This window comes from Cataglyphis hispanica, chromosome 1 (genome assembly GCF_021464435.1).
Source record: "Cataglyphis hispanica isolate Lineage 1 chromosome 1, ULB_Chis1_1.0, whole genome shotgun sequence".
In the NCBI taxonomy this organism is placed as follows: Eukaryota; Metazoa; Arthropoda; class Insecta; order Hymenoptera; family Formicidae; genus Cataglyphis; species Cataglyphis hispanica.
Genome location: NC_065954.1, coordinates 13,701,044 through 13,720,409, shown reverse-complemented (window position 1 = coordinate 13,720,409; position 19,366 = coordinate 13,701,044). Strand labels below are relative to the sequence as shown.

The window sequence follows — 19,366 nt, the reverse complement described above, 5'->3', positions numbered from 1 at the left end:
TAACATGTTTTTTAAAAATTTTTTAACTATTGCCATTCTTTTATTTTTATAATAATGAAAATAAATCAGATAATAACATAAAAACATTTAAAATTTGCAACATCTTGTAAGTATTCAGCGTCAATGACGCAAAGACAAGTATGCTCATGCATTGGCAATGTCAAGATTAGTTAGTTTAGTTAGAACCGTAAATGAGAAAGATTCGACTGTGTCTGTTTTATGTAAATGATCATCAGTTGAATAGGACCGCTCGCATCTGCAGATTATCATTTGAGATGTTTACATTACTGCATTTCTCTCGTTTTGCAGATACGTTTTTCAACGATACATGATGATATGAAATAAATTAATATCGCAGATTCGTTAAGCATCAACAGTGAGATATTTTTAAAAAAAAAACACATATTTTACAAATAGCTTTTACATAAAAGTAGCCCATTTTATTTATTTTAGATTAAAAATATTTTGTCCTTTTTAATATTTTGATTACGTATGCATGAAAAGAGAATTAATTAGTTTGTTAAGCACGTAAAGTTTACAATAACAAGCGTGAAAAAACTTTTTCTCAATATTAAAACAGACATTTTTATAAAATTGTTTGTGTCTCATTGATTTGTAAATGTACATTGCCTCGTAAACATACTAGTCAATATTAATATAAAAATTTGCAATAATCGATTTTATTTTAAAAGAAAAATATAAAATATAAATAATTATATTAATAATTATATTTATTAACATTCTCTGGGTATATTGTCAATATCACTTGCTTTTTATTAGATATATTACTCTCTGCAAGCTGTATTAAGAATTAAATTGTATTAAGAATTAAATTGCAGGCGATTGACGTCAGTATGTCTGACAAATACGCATTTGTTACACGTTAAAATAATTTATATTATCACTGAATGCTTAAGTGGATTTATGAATCGGCCATGATGACATATCTTTTTTTTTTTAAATACGAGCCGTTCATTCTTGATAGCAAATTTTTGAGCACGATAATATCGTACACTGACCCAAGCAACGGCGATTCCTATGAAGGTTTTTCTAATAATAGCGCATATCAGCGCGGTGAACACTGATTAAAAAAATCACTCGATATATATGTTAGCCAGGATGTCCCATTAACAAATTAGCACGACACGCTATATAGATAAAAACATCGTTACGAAGTGTCATGTCTTATCTGCATTTTGGCCATGAAACATTATATCAAATCTTTTAAAAATAATTATAACATTAAAATAATGAAAATGTTTACAAAAATATGTAAAAAAGGTTAAAAATGTATTTCTCTAATAACATGTTTGTTAAATATAGAAATTATAAAATAAGATTGTAAAAATAAGTCAATAATTTTATAAATTGTTGAGAGAAGAAAATGTGACAACAATTTCAACTGTTTTAACATCTTTTAAAGCTATTTCAATTTGTTCTAATTATAATTGTGATGTAATTGAGATATTAAATAAAAATTTATGAGTCACTCTTATGATAAAAACCACAAAATTAAACCTTCTGTGTGTGTGTGCGCGCACGCGTGTGTCTCATAAAGTATATCATATAAGCTACAATGGCACAAAATATAATTTATTTTAAATGAACAAGTATTTATTGTAACTCATGCAGCAAATAAAACATGAGGAGTTAGTAACGTCAAATAATTTCTATCTGTAATTCATAGGTTTTATTAAACGAATTATGTTTCCTGTAGGGAAAACTATTTTGACAAATTGTATTGCATTAGTTTGCACATACAGGATACATATTACGTTTATTACACTCATTTAAGATTTGCGTGCCACACGGGGCTTCCTCTTACCTTATGCATGCGTATTAAAGTACAGGAATCAATATCCTTTAGCAGATGTCGGTTGCTATCCACTTATACGTAAATGCGACCAAGATTCTGTTGCGAGAACGAGTTATCAGAGTCCTCAAGACGCAATTCGATTATTCAATTAAAAATTAAAAATCAAAATAAAATTACTTGTTGAACTGTAATAAAGGGTTAATTTTTGAAAATACATATCTCATATAATTAAGAAATGTGTAATGACAAATCTGAATTATTACAGTTCTAAGAAATATTCACTTTACATTGATTTTTATCTCTACAATAATTGCAATCGAATATATTTAAAAGTATGTATAACATCCGCATATTCGACGGTGTCTTTTTACTTCTCGCTATTCGAGCGTGATAGGCGTCGCGAGTTTATACCGCGGGCAACGTAATCACTGTTATTTCATCGTGAACAGTAATGCTCCGGCTTAAAGCCGCTCTACTTATACGCATTATCTCTTGGTAAGAGCAACACACAGAGAGCGAGAATAAGAGAGAGAGAGAGAGCCGGTCCCCGGGCAATCATTGTTTTCAAGCGTCATTATGAAATTGCTTTGGTAAATGAAATGCGCAGTTATGCGCGCATATACGCTCAAATTGAGATTTATTGGAAAATCGAAAATACGTTTTCCCGCCCTCCCATGCATCTCCTACCTAGTAACGGGTCCAGCCAATGTTCCGGTACATCGGGTTATATCGCCCACGCGGTGCATCGGGTTACACGAGACGGGGCTGCGTGCATGCAATTACGTCGGTAGATTTGAGGGAGATTCAAGGAATCGTTTTACTGACGGGGTCAAAATTACCCCGATTTTCGCCTGTGCGTCTTCTCTTTCACCATTTACCACGTGTCGAAAAAAGCGTGTGCAAATAAGAAATTTAAAATAAAAAAGATATTGTATGATTTACTGAAGTTCAAGAACTGTATGTAATAATATTTCTGTTAGAAATTTATTTTTTATAGAAATTTATTTTATAACTTTGCTAGTGCATACACAATTTAGAAACATTTATAATACAATAATACTTCTATATGTATTATATCCGATGACATTCCTGTAATAATTTAATTTTGCGTAATTTAAGCATGACAGATAATATGACGCCTAGCTTGCCACTCAAATCCAAATGATCGATGATTTTATAATTTGCCGCAATAATTTTATTCATACGGTACTGCTCATAAAATTACACTTTGTATAATAAATTAACTAAATTGCGCCCCCACTATATACCGCAAGATCGAGATCAAGAAAGTGATCAATCGCGATGCGACGAAGAGCGATTCCAGGTCACTGTTTATCATCGATGCATCTCTGAACTCACCGACTCGATCGATCGATCGATCGATCAAGCAACGGGTGCCTTCAATTAGACAGCCGAACTAATTAATTTGACTCGATCGCGATTTACATAATTAGACACGCTGAGTACGCTCTTCAGCTCTTTCAGAAGCGTCGTAATTGCCACATCGAATGCGCACGCTTATGCAGGTTGCAACGAATGATTACTAAAAGATGCTTGCTACCTTCCTGCTTCTGGCAGCATGAAACTACCCGATGACTACATCAAAGTGCGCTGATTGAAATGCATCGGAACTGCGGTACATCTCGTGCATCTCTAATAAGACGATGCGGTTAACTTCAATGAATCGGCAGAGCAATCCTTGCAAGTATACGGTATTTCCTGCACATATCGCATACTTACGATATAATAATGAAGCTATAAATTTCTGCCAGTTATAATTGTACAGCAAAATATATATGGCATGTTATTTTTTAATGAATTAAAATTAATAATGTAAAATAAAATCATAAAAAATTCAATGTTTAAAATTTTAAAGTTGTAAAGTAAAATAGCCTATTCTGCCGAATTTTATACGTATAAGAAAATATAGTCTCGAAATTTTATTAATTTTGATATTCAAAGTAAACTATAATATATATAAGTCAGTTTTTAATTATATGTATATACATATATATCTAAAGAAAAGTTTGAGGTCGAAAACACATATACTCATACATATACTCATACATATATATATTTTCTTCTAAACATCCATTGAAAGGAAGAAAAGCAAAGCGAAAGTTAAAGACTGTCTCTAAAGCGTACAGATCTAATTCCCGTCACTCGTCGCCTGTCAACTCGTCAATTTTCTTGAAATAGGACTCAGATTGTCACAAAACGCGAACGTAGCATGTTCGAGAGCTTATCCATTGACGACAATTCTTACTACGTGAGCTGCTCGTTTAGAGTCAGATTTCCGCGGTCAAATTTTTTCGACACATTTCTAAGGGACTCGATGATTCGCTGCGACAAAGAAACAAGCCCATAGCGAGGGCTTTGCATTCGCATGATCGAACTTGAAGAAACGTGCTTGGCTAATGTATACGTGGAACTTTTCAAGATATAGTATACTTCCATATAAAAAGCTTTTCACGTTGACAATGCGACGCTGTCGACACAATGAGATCGATACATTGTGCTTAAAATGCCAAGAGGGCGGATGTTGCATCATAAGTCGTGGTATTAAAAATGTTTGTAAAGCACCATTGAAAAATAGAACAAAGTGCGAAAGGTTGGTCGATTCACGACGCGATTAAATTATGTATGATATAAATAGAGATTGTATATGTAACCATTATTTTAATTCAACCATTATTTCAATTCCTTTATAAATAGAATAATAAAAAATTATTCTCCCACGATAACAAGATTAATAAAAATCTCATTATTAATAAAAATATTAAAATAAACAAGAAAGTGTGATTTATGATTTAACGAACAAATTTTTATATGTAAAAAAAAGTCATACGTAAAAATGAATACGATGAGGTGAACCGTGAGGTGTAAGTTAATCCGAACATTTACCGAAAAAATTTTTTTTTATTTTTTTTTTTTTGTTAAAAAACCTCTAAACGTCCAAATCGGTTTCAAATAATTGTGACGAGTCAAAGAAAACTATCTGTATAAATCTTTTACAATTTATTCACAATAAACAATCTCTCAAACATATTTTGTAAATAACATTCAATATTTCGATATTATCGTAATTTTGTATTATCCATAAATTTTAGAAAAAAGATACATAAAAGATAATAAAATATACACCAAGCGCGCACACATACATATATTCATATTCATATTCGCAAATAAACAAACATACACAGGGAGAGAGAGAGAGAAAATTCAGGATAATTCTCAGGTTTTTATCATATTGTATTTGTATTTAAAAATTGTATGTTTAATGAGTTTTTTCGCGCAATTTTTAAAATATATACAAAGAAGAATCTAATATATTACATAAATAATTAAGACGCCATTCTGCGCTCTAAGATCTTCCAGATTTAGTCGGACCATAAGCAACTAAAGACGCAGCAATATTTTTTGGTACCGCACGTTTTTATCGCTCGGCTGCGAGCACAATGAAATATCGACGACGTAACATAAGCATGCACATAAGTTACTGCGTATGCTTTGGCGGTAATCGCGAACCCCGCGGTCGTAAGAAGAATTATTTGACAAGTAAATTGTCGCTGAGAGATGCGCGTGTCACGGTCGAGGGCCGCATCATGGCTATTTTGAGATTCGGTCGATGAGAAAAAGTAATGTTTTCTACTCACGATCATTCCAAATAAAACGTAAAAAATTCTTTTCCTATTAACTTTTTGGAGCTAAATTGTAGTTCAAAAATTTGAAATAATAATGAATATAATATAAAAAGAAAATTATATATTTTATATTTAAAAATACATACAATTTCATAATGCAAGAAAAAAAAGATATGCACATGCATAAGCTGATTGATAATAAGTTTGCTGGCGCTACGAGACGCTCGTGTTGAATCGATGGACGATTGAGCGCGATTCTATGGGATGGGAGTGCCGTTTCGGAACTCTTACAACGGAAAAGGTGCATCCTGTATCTTGTCAATTGACAGTTGACAATATACCGGGTACCAAATGCACTCTCTCTCTTTCTCTCTTTTTTCGCCATTTAAAATAAAATGAACAAACTCGCGAATTTTTTCAACTTAATACACATAGTGATAGTAAAAACACTTTGACTTTAAATTATACATTTTTATATTAGCGTAAGATCTCTATATAAAATTTCTATTTTTCCATTTAAATCTTGTTATTAATAATTTAACAAACAAAATAATTAAAATTTTAATATTTAATATAATATTTATATAGTTTTTATACTCTGTAAATTTTCATAATTGTATTATTTTGTCTAAAAGTAGAAGAATAAAAACATCAAGTAATAATATTATTTTTATTTTATAATATATTACTTTGCAAAATGTGCGCTTCACATTTTTTGGCTTCGGCGTTTCTTCTTTTGCATATAATTTCTCCGACGAATTTCTTGGAAAACAACAAGAAACTACAGTTTGAATTATGAATTGATGTGCGCACAAAGTTATGAAAATTATATCATTATTAAATTTAAATATTATTATTCGTGTATTGATTGAGGTGGAATTAATTAATTCACTTTTTGTCAGTAGTACATTAAAAATATTTGTTGAATTATTGATAATTAATAATCAATTTATCAATTTAGCGAATGTTCTATACAGAGGAAAATTATATTTCATATATAACTAAATTAAACATATATAACTGCGCACAATGTATATATAGAAATAAAGTTTCGTCTTTTATTCTGTAAAAAATTGCGCATTCTTCATTTAGTCCAATAAAAAATTAACAAGACATAACTACATTTTTTGTTTTATATTAATAATAGCTGCCTTTTTCTTGGATTTTTCCATCTACGTTCATATAATTAATGAGAGAAATAATTAAAAAAGAAGAAAATTCCCTTTGCTTTAGTACCTTTTGTACAGTGTTTCTTTGTTGGAGATGTTCTCAATGTTCTAATAAAAGCGGATATGAATCAAGTCATTGTTAGTGATAATTTAATATTTTGCAATGCAATATTATAAGATAAAAAATATTATAATATTATAATATATATGTTTCATGATATATATTAGGTTGGGGAAAAAGAAATCCATTATTTTTGCGTGCCATCTACCAAAAAAATAATGGATTTCTTTTTCCCCAACCTAATATTTCAATTTTTCTATTGTTAAGTAAAATAGCACAATTTTCTTTCTTCCTTTTTAATGAACTACTGACATAAAGTGGATTAATTAATTCCACCTCAATCAATACGCGAATAATAATTTTTAAATTTAATAATAATATAATTTTCATAACTTTGTGCGCACGAAGAAGATCCGCAAATTTGCTAGTTTTAAATGTCCACGACGCATCCTATTTAATCAATGTAGTAATAAGATGTATACGATAATATATTCGGTGATACATCGTTGTTTGAAGAGCGACCGTGTGCACGTTCCACATGATATAGCAAATAGGTCATATCCCTATCACGGATGTATAAAGGAAAAATTTATCCAACTACAGGATATAAGTTCATTCTAACAATATCTAAGTGCGCCCTTTGAATGGCAAGCACATGCACTATTTGCCTGTAACCAAATCCTGATGGTATCGCATTAACTTGCTCATTAAATTGATTATAAATAAGAGATAGTATCATTACGTTATTCTCGATAATCATACGCTAGTTTTTCGTACTAACATAATGATATTAAGATTCAAAAAAGAAAAATATATTTAAATAAAATAAAAATTTGTTGTTAAATAGATGAAAAATTTTATAAAAATACTTAAGTATTTATATAAAAATTAGATATGTGTAATATTTGTTCTCTATAAGTTTTTTAAAGACATTTTAGACTTAAATAAAATAATAAAAAAATATTTTTTAATGTATGCTAGTATATCAATATAATTTTTCTATATTATCATTTTCTCTAATATTATTGTGCATCAAATGCACAAAATCACGTTGGGAGAAAGAATCTACGTGTGGTCTCAGGATCAGACAACCATTGCAAGAAGATGATGTCATGAATGTTCATATATTTGACGAATGTGTATGCGTTTGTCTGTTCCATGCGACATGTTAAAGGGGTCACAACAGTTCGATTATTATCGACATAGAGGCAAGATCCATAGAATAGATTGGCACCATAGGATGCATTAGATGAAAGAAAAAAATCTTTCCAAGCAGAGGATACACACAACGAAGAAGAAACTGAAAGAGACATTTTATATATGATTGAGACTCATTGTTGTTAGTTTAGTCGCGCATTTCTACTTGTGCACTAGACAAGTATTTTCAAAATATGCTAATATGAAGGATGAAAAACTGAATCAACTGAAAGATGAAAAGATTTGAAGAAGTTTTTAATATTTTTTTTTATGTGTATCTTTTACCTATTATTTAATATTAATATTGCATAAAAGATAATGCGTATATGAGTGATAGAGGAAATTTTATATTATGTATATTTTAATTAGAAACTCGAAATTAAATAATAAAAATCAACTTTAATTTCTAGGATGTAATTTGTATATAAATAAGCTAATCGCAAAAATAAATTTTTATTAGTTACATAATAAAATATTTTGATAAAAATTTATATTATATAAAACAAAAATTGAATTATATTGAATTAGAAAAAATTACTTTTTCACAAATATATATTCCAAAATATCGTATTTCTAAATAAGACAATCACAAATATTTGCTCAGCTGACTTAAGATTAAATGAATCTCTATTAATTTTAAGTAAGAAAACAAGTAAAAAATTTGAAAGAAATTGTTTGGATTTTTTAGCTGTTATTTTCTCACGTAGAGGTGCCATAATTAAATTAATAATAAATTTCAACCAATAATTAAAATCATTCCCCAGTTTTTTCGTATCCTTAACTCTGAGGAATTCTTTCTCAGTATACCAAATACTTAATCAGTTAATAAAAAGATAATCGGAAATGTACTTAAACTGTATATATTATAAAATTATTAATTTTCTTCGTGATTTGATAAAATTTTAAACAAAAATAAAATTTAAATAAAATTACTTTTTCAACTTTGTTTATAAGCATCGGTGTTATACGTCTCTAATTTTAACATGACACACAATAATTTTCTAAATACATACATACCTATTTATCATGCAGTGATGTTTCTTGTTTGCTTTTCTACTCGGAAATTTGTTGGATGCGTATACCTTTTAGAATTATATATTTTGTTGTCGATCGGCCGAGGTCATCATTGTCGTGTCACCTTCTCAAGGATTGTATTGCTACGCCCTTTGGCAGCCTCCAGAGTATTGTAAACCCAAGAATAGGTCAATCAATGAACATGGTCTACACTGATAAATCGATTGAAGCTAGCCGGACAGGATCACAAATTCTTTTAATAATCCATATATATTTGATGTTCCTGAAACGATAATGCCAATATCAATGATTAAAATCTAATGATTTATTATCGAAACGTCTAATAATTTCTTTACACTTACGATTAAAAAAGTTACCACAGCCATTGAGATATTTGACTTTACTTAAAATTAGCATCCCAAAAATATAGCGCCAATTTTATTTTAGGCTATTTCATTTATATTATAATTATTATATTAAACTAAAATTCAAATTCCTACACATTCATGCAGTTTTGAGAAAGTAATAAAAATATAACAAACGGTATTATTTAATACATACTTTTATACTCCAAAATGTTTCAATTTATTACACGTTTCATTAAAATATCTCGACAGTGATAATTTGAATCGTGCATTTTCATCCTGTTGCTATAGTAACTATGTAACATTTTTCAACCTTCGAAAACATTCGACAATTTTCGACAACTTTCGACGCGCTTGACGCTTGACCACGTGATCATTACGTAATTGCGCTTGTAAATACATTCAGAATGCGCAGAATTAACCTCGAATTTCGCACTTGAAATTGTTTGAAATATATCGAGTAACGATTATCACAATATTGTGAACTGTATTAAGACGTTTACGATATAAAGACATGATTAGCAAATTAATCTCCGGCATATTTCAATCTTTGCCGTACGTATATAAAATTTTATTTGTAGTTATGTTACAATGTGGGTTATATCAGTTAATCTTATATGAATTAATGTAGCATAAATATAATGGTAGAGTAACAAAATATAATAAAATAATACATTAATGATAAATTTTGTTGACATTTTTCAGACTCATGAGAGCTTCAAGTCAGCTTTCTTCAGCAGTTAGTACGACACCTGTGCTATGGAATCCATGGAATTTAACATTCGTTAGAAACAAAATGAGATATCACTTTCCCCATCCCAATGAACGTATGCGCATAAAAAAACATGGTTGGTTTGCAAGAATGGCAACACCAAGTGGTAGAAAAATTCTCCAAAGAAGAATTTTAAAAGGCAAACATGTAATAAGTCATTAATCATTATAGTCATCCAATTACCTGGAATGGATGAGAATGTTGTAAAGAAATAAATGCTTTCTCATAAATTTAAATTACAATTTTTTTTATTATAATACTTGGTAAAATTCATTAACATTATATATCAATTTCATCATAATTACATAGAAGCTATTTTTACCTCATCTTGTATGTTGTCATTGTTTAATTCGGGTATGTGCTTAAACATAAGTTGTTTGCAAGTCCAATCAAAAGGATGTATTAAAGGTGCTTCTAATATTATATCCTTTTTCTGTTTGCCAAAAGAGGTTAAATATATATTTCTTAAGTGTATATGAGTGGGAATAATTTCTTGCTGATTTTGCTTTATATCCAGCAACTGCAGCAGTTGTCGATTTATTTTTGGCATATCCCAACATGATTCAGCAAATGGATTGACTTTTATCCATGTACCCATGATTTCTTGAATTCGTGATCCATGACAATTATCTCCAAGAATCGGACTGTACAGCATAGTAGAAGCAAATAATCTAAGAGAGTGCCATCTTTTTATAGATGCTTCCATTTCTATTAGGGAGCTCAAATTGTGTGTCGAATTGGATATAATTTTATAATTTATATTTAATAATTGGACTTCATTTTTTTTTACTGCATTATTAGACCACTTTGTTAAGATAACAGGCTGAAATTCATCGATAATTATTAATTTAATAGGCATTAATTAATTTGCATAGAATGTATGCGCAGAGATAGATGTACCTTTTTCATTCCTAATGAAGATTCTTGTAAGATCATTCCCAAATGATATTTTCCTTTGATATCACTTGGAACTCTGGTCGTGATTGCCCAATATTTTCTATATTTACCCATTTGAAATCGTCTTCTTGCCTTCTCTACCTGCTGACATGCATCGTCATTTATTCCAAAAACATAGAGGCCAGTCATAAATCTATAAAAAAAAAAATTGTAATAAAAGTTAGAAATATTATTAAAAGAAAAATTAGATATTTGTGCACTTTTCCGATCCCATGCATGGTATTAAGGTTGGTACATCTAATTGCTTTGCAAGATATGGCAAAACATCAGATATAGAATAATCAACTGCGTCTACAATTTTGTGATAGTTTTTTAAATCAGCATTTTTTTCTTTCTTTTTATATACAGCTATGCCATATGGTTTGTTTATTGCAACTATTCCATCTAAAAAATATATCTCTAGATTAATACAAAAATACAAGATAAATATATTGATTATATCATTTTTTTTTGTAATAACCCATTAATTTATAAAACAATACTGTACATATCTTATTGAAATAAAAATATTATATTTAATCAGTTCTAAATATAGAATGATAATCTACCTGCATTGTAAATAATATTTTTCAACAAACTATTTGCAAATTCGTTCTCCGATTTCCATGGATGGATTTGGCGGTACGGATGGATCACTTTCTTTTGCGGCGTATATACATCCTCCATTCTAGTGCAATATGTTCTGTAACACGTGTAAAATGCCGCCGCGAACTCACTGTTTTGCGTACTTCTAAATAGCATCATTGCATTCACCATTTTTTTGACAAAGTTTAAAATTATTCTTTTTTTCCTCTTGCATTAATATTTGTTATCTCTATATTAGGAGGCAAGATCCATAGACGTATAATATAGATGCGTTCAGTTTCACGCATTGAACGCACAGGTCGCCTGAAAATCTATAGTTCACGTAACACATAGATTTCCAAGCGATGCATTTTATACATGAAACGGTACGCAACCTATATTATATCTACGGCTATGTTACACATCCCTAATTTAAAGTTAAATTGATAAATAAGAAATCCTAATTCCTAATCACTGTTTTTGATGATTGAAAAAATTAAGTAACATGTATCGAATTTGATCATCTAAGAGTAAACGACATTTTGTCTATTGTCTGTTTTATTTAATAAATTAAATAATAGTTTATTTCAAAACACACGCAAGGACTGTGCATGGCAATACAAACAAGAATCAAAAAATTATCCTAAATTTAAATGCATATTTATGATATTATCAATATTATATATAAGCGTGAATAAAATAGTTTCCTTTATAAAATGTAAGATAAATTTATAAATATATTCTCTTCTCTAGAAAAAAAATAATATGAGATTGCAATGATTGCATTGATAAAAACAGATTATCCATGACGTATAACGCTACCTTTCGGTGCTATAGTCTAATGTGTGATATAGTTTAGTGTCTAAGTTTCACCTCTATATTATTTATTCAGTCTGTGGTTATGCTATGCACGTTTTGAGACTGTGCATATTTTATTATAAACAGATAAATAGATTTGATTAAATTATGAGTAAACAAGAATTAAAATCAAAAGGATTTAAGCGCGCTGAAAGCAATTTGCTGAATAAATTCAGTACTACATTTTTGAAAAATTATCCACATCATGTAATGCCAGGTTATAACTTAAATAAGTCATCATATATCGAGGAATGGAATGAGGAAAATGCAATGGGGCTCTATCAAGAATTTCCATATAATTGTGATTTACCAAAGCCGTTATTACCACCAGCGAGATTATCAAGAACAGGTAATAATAACATTGACATGTATGAATTTTTAATTTGTGAAATATTCTTGAAATATAACCTTTTGTAATTTTATTCTATTTTTTCCGACGATGTTTTGTAAATATTTTTTGAAAAATATTTATAATTATTTATAACTTTTATGTAATATTTCTTTCTTTCTATTTCTTGTAATATTTTAATTTTTCTCAATTTTGTTAAATATGTTTTATATATATATATATATATATATATATATATATATATATATATTTTATCTTTTTAAATTTTTACAGTGCTTAGTGAGGAAGATCCAGCTTTACAACTTCTTACTTTAAAAAATCACTTAAAAGATGATATGAACAGGATAATGAATTACTATGAAAGGCATAAGGGAGGTTTGTATACAAAAAAAATTTAATAGTAATTTGTGATATTAATTTAAAATAAACAAAATTTGTTTTTAATAGAGTTTAATGTACATAAAAAGAAAATAAAATGGAACAGAGGAAGTAGTGGATATAATGCACAGATACCCAGATATGTTGCAGATGTAGCAGAATTGCTTGACATGGATCCTGATCCTTATTTCGAAGGGGTATATTTAATAAAATTATATCTTTTAGAAATTTTTTTTTACAAAATGAATATAATACGTAGGAAAACAATTTGTTGATAGATAAATAACAGTTAAATTATTAAATAAGAGATAATACTTTAAAATAATACTTAATAAAAATTAAATTTATTTACTTTATTACTAATAAAATATTGTTTTAGACTTATAACTGGTATTATACTGGTGGATCGTTAAATTATGTTCAGTTAAATGGCTTGGATGTTTTGCTATTTCCATTTATGGGAGATTTAGGTAATGTTTTAGATATAAAACATTTGTATAATGCATATATGATATTTTATTTAAATATGATAATATGATAAATTTTAATCTCTTTTGTACATTGAAATATTTTTAGTTGCTGCAAATATTGTACCCATGAAAGATTCTATATGGAAGCCATTACTGCAAAATTCAGCTAAATGTAAATTACATGGATTATTATATGAAATCAGGCAAAGTGAAAATGATAATACATGTATGTTGACAATTACATAGCTAAATAATATAAAATAATTTATATATATATATATATATATATATATATATATATATATATATATATGTTTATTTTTATATTGGCATAACAATTGATATTTTAGATAGAATTCTGGGAAGGCATAAAAATCAATGCACTATTTATATGCTTACAAATTCTGAGAATCATTTGTTACTTAATGAAATTCATAGACAAGCATCAAAGGTACCATATGTCAGTGCTGATTTGAGTGTAACTGATGTCAATTATCATTGTACACTAAGTGCAGAAAGAATATTATCTTTATGGGATATAAATAATATGTGAGTATTTTTTTTGTTTGTTTGACAATCTATTGTGTGTTCACAATCAATATTTTTTTGCAGGTATTCTATTAACAGTGGTCCTGTATTAGAAAATAATACAACTTATGATGCTTGGGGATGTGTAAGATTTCAGCAAATGGATCCAAATGTTTTGATTTACATGGATAGATGTTGCCTCCATTATTTTGATATCAGAGTAAGAAATAGAGAAATTTCAAGATTAATTATTTATTATTTATATAACTACAAATGTCAGAAGTTATTATTTATCTAATAATAAAAATATATTTGTATTTCTTAATTTTTATATACATTAAGAGTAATTATAATTTTACTAAATTTCTTTATAGATTGCTTTTGATCGATCATGTCTTACATTGTGTCCAAAATGTAATTTGGAAAATTGCGAGAATCTCTCGGTCGAGGCGCCAAGTAAAGATAATTATTGTCGATATTTGGGAACTTATCATTCTCTTTTACTATGTGATAATCGTTCTCCAAAGCACTGTGTACGACAAAAATGGACTCATCAGTTCAAAGATACTCCACTATTGGCAGCTGTAACTAACAAGTAAATAATATCTGAATTAAAATCTCCTAAAATAATTAATTGCTTTATTACATAACATTAATCATATTGCTTATAAATTGTAGCAATGAAAAGGAAATCATTGTCTTATCAACTCAAAGAGTCGGCGAAAACGCAATAATTTTAAATACTTGGATGGGCGAGGAAGAGTCTCATTCTTTTAATTTACCTTTTACACCTCCCTGTATTATGGAAACATTAAAGGAATCTCAAATTCAAGGAATGTGCTTGAATCCATATTTACGAAATAGATTTGAACTGTGTAATACTGGTAGCACATTAGTCACAAGTACAAAAAAAGGAGAAGTGTTCCATTTTATTCAAAATTCGATTGGTACTATTAACATTTTTTCTTATATTTCATTAACATCTTAACACTGCTGATGTCTAAACGTTAATATATCTTTCCATTATTGTTAGGTGACATATTTTATCAATGTATAACACATGAAAATACATTGGATAAATATTCTCCCATAAATGGCAAATCTTGTTATGCATTAAATATGTGGGAGAAAGCTTTATCAGCTCAAGCTGAACCGTTAGTACCTTTGACATTTTCTAAGAAATGTAACATGGAACATATATACGAAAGTAAGAAAATATATTTTATTTAAGTATATTCTTTCAATCAATTCATATAATGTAAATTATATAAATAATTTTACAGATTTTACAAATAAAAAGCTTTGTTTAAAATCCAATAAAAAGGATGCAGATGATTCTTTTGAGCCATCTTGGAAGCAATCATTGGCTACATTAGGATCGTACATTGATTTATTAGCACCTGAACTTCTTGCAGTTTGGGAAATACGTGAAGAAGTACCAGTACCTAAAACTGCAGGATTCCATCAGAAGGTTTGGAACTGGTTGGAATCGTCGACTTCGAATTATCCGATGACTCAATCACAGGACGAGTCTGAATACATATCTACATTTAACACTCAAGAATTAATTAACATTTCTCAAGAACAAGATGTCATATATATTGAAAATGACAATATGTTGCAATAAAAACTGTTGTTGAAATAAAATTTTAAAAGTTAGTAAATAATAGCCATTTTTAAATAATTTATTTATGGATTAAAAAAGAAAATGTTATGTGCATATGTACAAAGTACTGTTTGATCATTTACAGTTTATTTAAAGTATATATAGAATGTTTGTTTATAGAATTTGTATATATAGAATTTAATATATTAAAATAATAAATTGTATGTCTCCATAGATATAAAAACATTTTATTATATTTATATGTGAGATTGCGATTATAAATAATAAGTATGTAAATAAGTAGAACGAGTTTTGAAACGTTATTTTTTATTACAATAAAAATTATACAGTAATCACATTATGCATAATCTCACGATGAAATTATTGAATGTATTGCATATTCAAAAGATGTACATTTCACAATTTGCAATGTCATTAGTTGACTAGCGGTTCCGTAGGAAAGATGGTTTCCATCTCGAAGTAAGTACTTTGTTGCTATCTTGTTGTGCCTTTTGTTCTTCCTCTATTTGTATCTATCAATTATTTTCATAGTTGAGGTTTCCGATTATATGTGTTTATATATCTATTATATAGTAACTTACCAATAATTTCCGTCTATTTTCTTTAAACGCTTCCAATGGATTATCAAACTGTCTATAATAATTTAGAACATCTCGCACATCTTGCACATTTGATGTTAATATTGCTGAGGAAAAAAGCATTGAATATCTTATTAAATCAAGAAAAATTTAATAATAATAGTCATTCAATAATAATAGTTATATTAACTTATAATATTAACAAATAATTTATATTCAAAAATAATGTTAATATAAAACTATTAAGATGAATATATATATATATATATAATTTTAAAATATATTACTCTTACTTTTCAGGAATGCTGCTAAATCATATAGTGTAGTATCATCATCATTGCCCGTCCATCGAGGAAGTTTAAATGCATTTTCTGGATGTAACTTCACACTTTTATCATTCCAATCGATGACAATAACCTATGTAAATATCAATAATTTTAATATAAAAAATATTACAAGAATAACAAAGATATGTTGTATAGTGAGACAATAATTACTTTACTAAGATCGCGATTAAGAGCTCCCAGATCTTTAACGTGATGTCCATCTACAAAACGCGTTGCATCTCTAACTAATCTGTACATTATGTATCCATTTGGATCTAGTGCATCCAAAATGGGGAATACCGTCTGTAAATAAAATCAAGACATAGACATTTATATTATAAACATTTTTCTAGACAAATTTAAATAGCTTTTTTATGAAATGTATTTAAACTATGTGCTATTTTTAAAAAAAGTAAAGATCACAATTACCATTCCTTGCTCGGCTGTATAAATCACAATTTCAAATTGTGGTGGTGATACTGCTTCTAAAAACTGATCCACTCCAGGCCGTTTTTTAAATCTCCATCCCGTTTGATACTAAATAAGATATAATAGCATCTCAAATTAAATTATATTCCATTTTTAATTAGATTAAAGACTTACTGTCCAATCTGGATGCACAAGAACATCTGTCATCTCCAAAACTAGAGTATATGGTGGCTGAATATATGGATATTTTAATGGATCAGGTAATAATTTTTCTCTGCTGGGTTCCTGTACCAGCTGCAAATATAAACATTATACAAAATGCTTTTTAATATATAGACATAATATCATATAATTGCATATTGATTGTATTTTTATAAAGTAGGAAAATATATGTTACACATAAAAACTTTAATATAAAAAAATTATTTGTATTAATAAAGTGATATATATATATATATATATATATATATATATATATATATATTTCTTTTTTGCAAGTATAAACACAATAACTTATAAAAATATCATACTCTTGTATAATAATTGAGCTCTTTCTTGACCCTCTTATAAATCTGTTCAAAAAATGGTAAATTGGAAAATTCATCTTCGATGACATTCCCATGTTCATCATGATTAGGTCTTCCTAATTCATATATTAGATAAGTGAAGCCAATACTCATGACTACACCAAAGGCTGCAAATCCATAATTCATCATTTTCTTCGATCGCTCACGATTTGCTTTCTCCTCTTCATCTTCCGCTTGTTCATTCTGTTTTTTTTGAGCTATTGTTTCTTGTCCCAATGATTCAGTTTCATTTATCGATGATTGTATATTTGTTAGATTACTAGTGATCTTTGGACGATCTGTTGCTGAAAATAAAAAAAACACAACTGTTATATATAAGATAAATATCTAATGTATATATTAATGTATATATTAATGTATTTGTGTAAATAATAAAAAGTGTGCAATTTAAGGTTGTTCTGAAATTTGCTGCTAGAGTATTAGAAATCTATAATATAATGTAATATGAATTGTACATTTTTAGTGCTGGTAGTGAATTTGGGGACACAGCCTCAGTCTATTCATGTACAAATTACACTTAAAATATTTTTTAAACTATATATATATATATATATATATATATATATATATATATATATATATATAAATAAACAATTTCCTTAACTAGTATATATTTTTATTAAATATTAAAATATAAAACTATTTAGTTCAGCGTCTTCTTTTTTTTTCCTTCCACGTCATTGGCGTCATGTGCAATTTATGATATAAATTATTTTAATAATCAGGATTTCTATGCTTTCCATGCTTGATGCAGGTTATGTTTGTACTCACTTTCGGTACTGTAACGATATTTTTGTGCCAATTGAACAAGCGATATACGGCTAAATGGTCGTCGTAAGGTGCAATACGTTGTTCCCGCATTTGCATTGTATATTTTACACAAAACTCGCAGACTTCGCGTCGCAAATGCCATACTTTAAAAATATCATGAGAACTTTCCGATACCCTTTTGCATACAAAATCTAACCCTAAAACCTCACTCTCATATTTCCTGGCCAACTTCTGCACAGCCGGTAAATTCGGTCGTTCATTTTGTCGATCGGGAATATATCATATTTATTATCGAAATAAAATATTACAATAAATTCGAGCCGCAAAGATGCTAAATAAAGAAAAAAATATTAACAGATATTTTAAATAATATGTTTTTATTCCCCATAATTACGTCTATATAATTAAATGAGTAATTAGTCGCGGAAAAAGCATGCATGAAAATTTTCGGGTCGTATATAAACAATATATATCTTTTCACTGCTACATTAATAATTAATTAATTGCTATTGTTTATGTATAAAAATGCGAATTAAATACAATTTGTTATAAGAAGAAAATTTCTATGACTGAGGAATATTTATAATAATCCTCTCATTTTGCATTTTCATACTTTATTCGAACAGGTTTTATTTTTACAAAAAAAAGTTTTGTAAATTTACATATATTTAGATAAACTTTGCTTATACATATAACGATATAACTTTGATTAGAGATAAACTTTTCTCTATTGAAAATAAGATAACGTTTTGATTATGCAATAGGTCAAAAAAAAAATAAAGGAAACATTTAATTATTTATTATTTTTTTTAATAATTCATGTGTTTTGCATTCAATGAAACAGCATATATCTATTATGTATATAAACATTGTATTATATAGCCTGTGATTTATGGTTAAAATTAA

General features: G+C 28.2%; 4 protein-coding genes across 4 annotated transcripts; 2 read left to right on the top strand and 2 right to left on the bottom strand.

The window, feature by feature from the left end:
* Positions 1–9,661: 9,661 nt before the first annotated feature.
* LOC126851857 (39S ribosomal protein L34, mitochondrial) lies at positions 9,662–10,274 on the top strand. Its single transcript, XM_050596199.1, has 2 exons — positions 9,662–9,821; positions 9,972–10,274. The coding sequence occupies exons 1-2, from the start codon at positions 9,781–9,783 to the stop codon at positions 10,198–10,200; spliced, it is 270 nt and encodes an 89-aa protein (XP_050452156.1). The 5' UTR covers positions 9,662–9,780; the 3' UTR covers positions 10,201–10,274.
* Positions 10,269–11,907, bottom strand: LOC126851848 (pseudouridylate synthase RPUSD4, mitochondrial-like). The gene is made up of 4 exons (XM_050596189.1): positions 11,544–11,907; positions 11,196–11,379; positions 10,939–11,128; positions 10,269–10,861 (listed from the first exon to the last, which is right to left on the bottom strand). Exons 1-4 carry the CDS (start codon positions 11,749–11,751, stop codon positions 10,340–10,342), a joined length of 1,104 nt encoding a protein of 367 aa, XP_050452146.1. The 5' UTR covers positions 11,752–11,907; the 3' UTR covers positions 10,269–10,339.
* Positions 11,908–12,466: 559 nt separating this feature from the next.
* On the top strand, positions 12,467–15,789 carry LOC126848776 (uncharacterized). Its single transcript, XM_050590001.1, has 11 exons — positions 12,467–12,766; positions 13,040–13,141; positions 13,214–13,341; positions 13,524–13,614; positions 13,721–13,840; positions 13,965–14,163; positions 14,227–14,362; positions 14,517–14,737; positions 14,821–15,089; positions 15,176–15,349; positions 15,426–15,789. Exons 1-11 carry the CDS (start codon positions 12,526–12,528, stop codon positions 15,767–15,769), a joined length of 2,025 nt encoding a protein of 674 aa, XP_050445958.1. The 5' UTR covers positions 12,467–12,525; the 3' UTR covers positions 15,770–15,789.
* Positions 15,790–16,058: 269 nt separating this feature from the next.
* Positions 16,059–18,689, bottom strand: LOC126850206 (mitochondrial import inner membrane translocase subunit TIM50-C-like). Its single transcript, XM_050592974.1, has 8 exons — positions 18,461–18,689; positions 17,633–17,973; positions 17,277–17,396; positions 17,103–17,210; positions 16,845–16,976; positions 16,641–16,764; positions 16,351–16,454; positions 16,059–16,281 (listed from the first exon to the last, which is right to left on the bottom strand). The coding sequence occupies exons 1-8, from the start codon at positions 18,600–18,602 to the stop codon at positions 16,192–16,194; spliced, it is 1,161 nt and encodes a 386-aa protein (XP_050448931.1). The 5' UTR covers positions 18,603–18,689; the 3' UTR covers positions 16,059–16,191.
* Positions 18,690–19,366: the final 677 nt, after the last annotated feature.

What these genes read in the sequence shown, in the direction of transcription:
- LOC126850206 (XM_050592974.1), bottom strand. Translation starts at nt 18,602, where the DNA reads ATGGCATTTGCGACGCGAAGTCTGCGAGTTTTGTGTAAAATATACAAT. An exon ending in ATATCGTTACAGTACCGAAA is followed by an intron (nt 17,974 to 18,460) that starts GTGAGTACAAAC and finishes TTTTATTTTCAG; the next exon opens with CAACAGATCGTCCAAAGATC. An exon ending in AGCTCAATTATTATACAAGA is followed by an intron (nt 17,397 to 17,632) that starts GTATGATATTTT and finishes TTATATTTGCAG; the next exon opens with CTGGTACAGGAACCCAGCAG.
- LOC126851848 (XM_050596189.1), bottom strand. Translation starts at nt 11,751, where the DNA reads ATGGTGAATGCAATGATGCTATTTAGAAGTACGCAAAACAGTGAGTTC. An exon ending in AAATATTATTTACAATGCAG is followed by an intron (nt 11,380 to 11,543) that starts GTAGATTATCAT and finishes TATATTTTTTAG; the next exon opens with ATGGAATAGTTGCAATAAAC. An exon ending in CCATGCATGGGATCGGAAAA is followed by an intron (nt 11,129 to 11,195) that starts GTGCACAAATAT and finishes TTTTTTTTATAG; the next exon opens with ATTTATGACTGGCCTCTATG.
- LOC126851857 (XM_050596199.1), top strand. Translation starts at nt 9,781, where the DNA reads ATGATTAGCAAATTAATCTCCGGCATATTTCAATCTTTGCC. An exon ending in GGCATATTTCAATCTTTGCC is followed by an intron (nt 9,822 to 9,971) that starts GTACGTATATAA and finishes GACATTTTTCAG; the next exon opens with ACTCATGAGAGCTTCAAGTC.
- LOC126848776 (XM_050590001.1), top strand. Translation starts at nt 12,526, where the DNA reads ATGAGTAAACAAGAATTAAAATCAAAAGGATTTAAGCGCGCTGAAAGC. An exon ending in TTGGCAGCTGTAACTAACAA is followed by an intron (nt 14,738 to 14,820) that starts GTAAATAATATC and finishes TATAAATTGTAG; the next exon opens with CAATGAAAAGGAAATCATTG. An exon ending in CATGGAACATATATACGAAA is followed by an intron (nt 15,350 to 15,425) that starts GTAAGAAAATAT and finishes ATAATTTTACAG; the next exon opens with ATTTTACAAATAAAAAGCTT.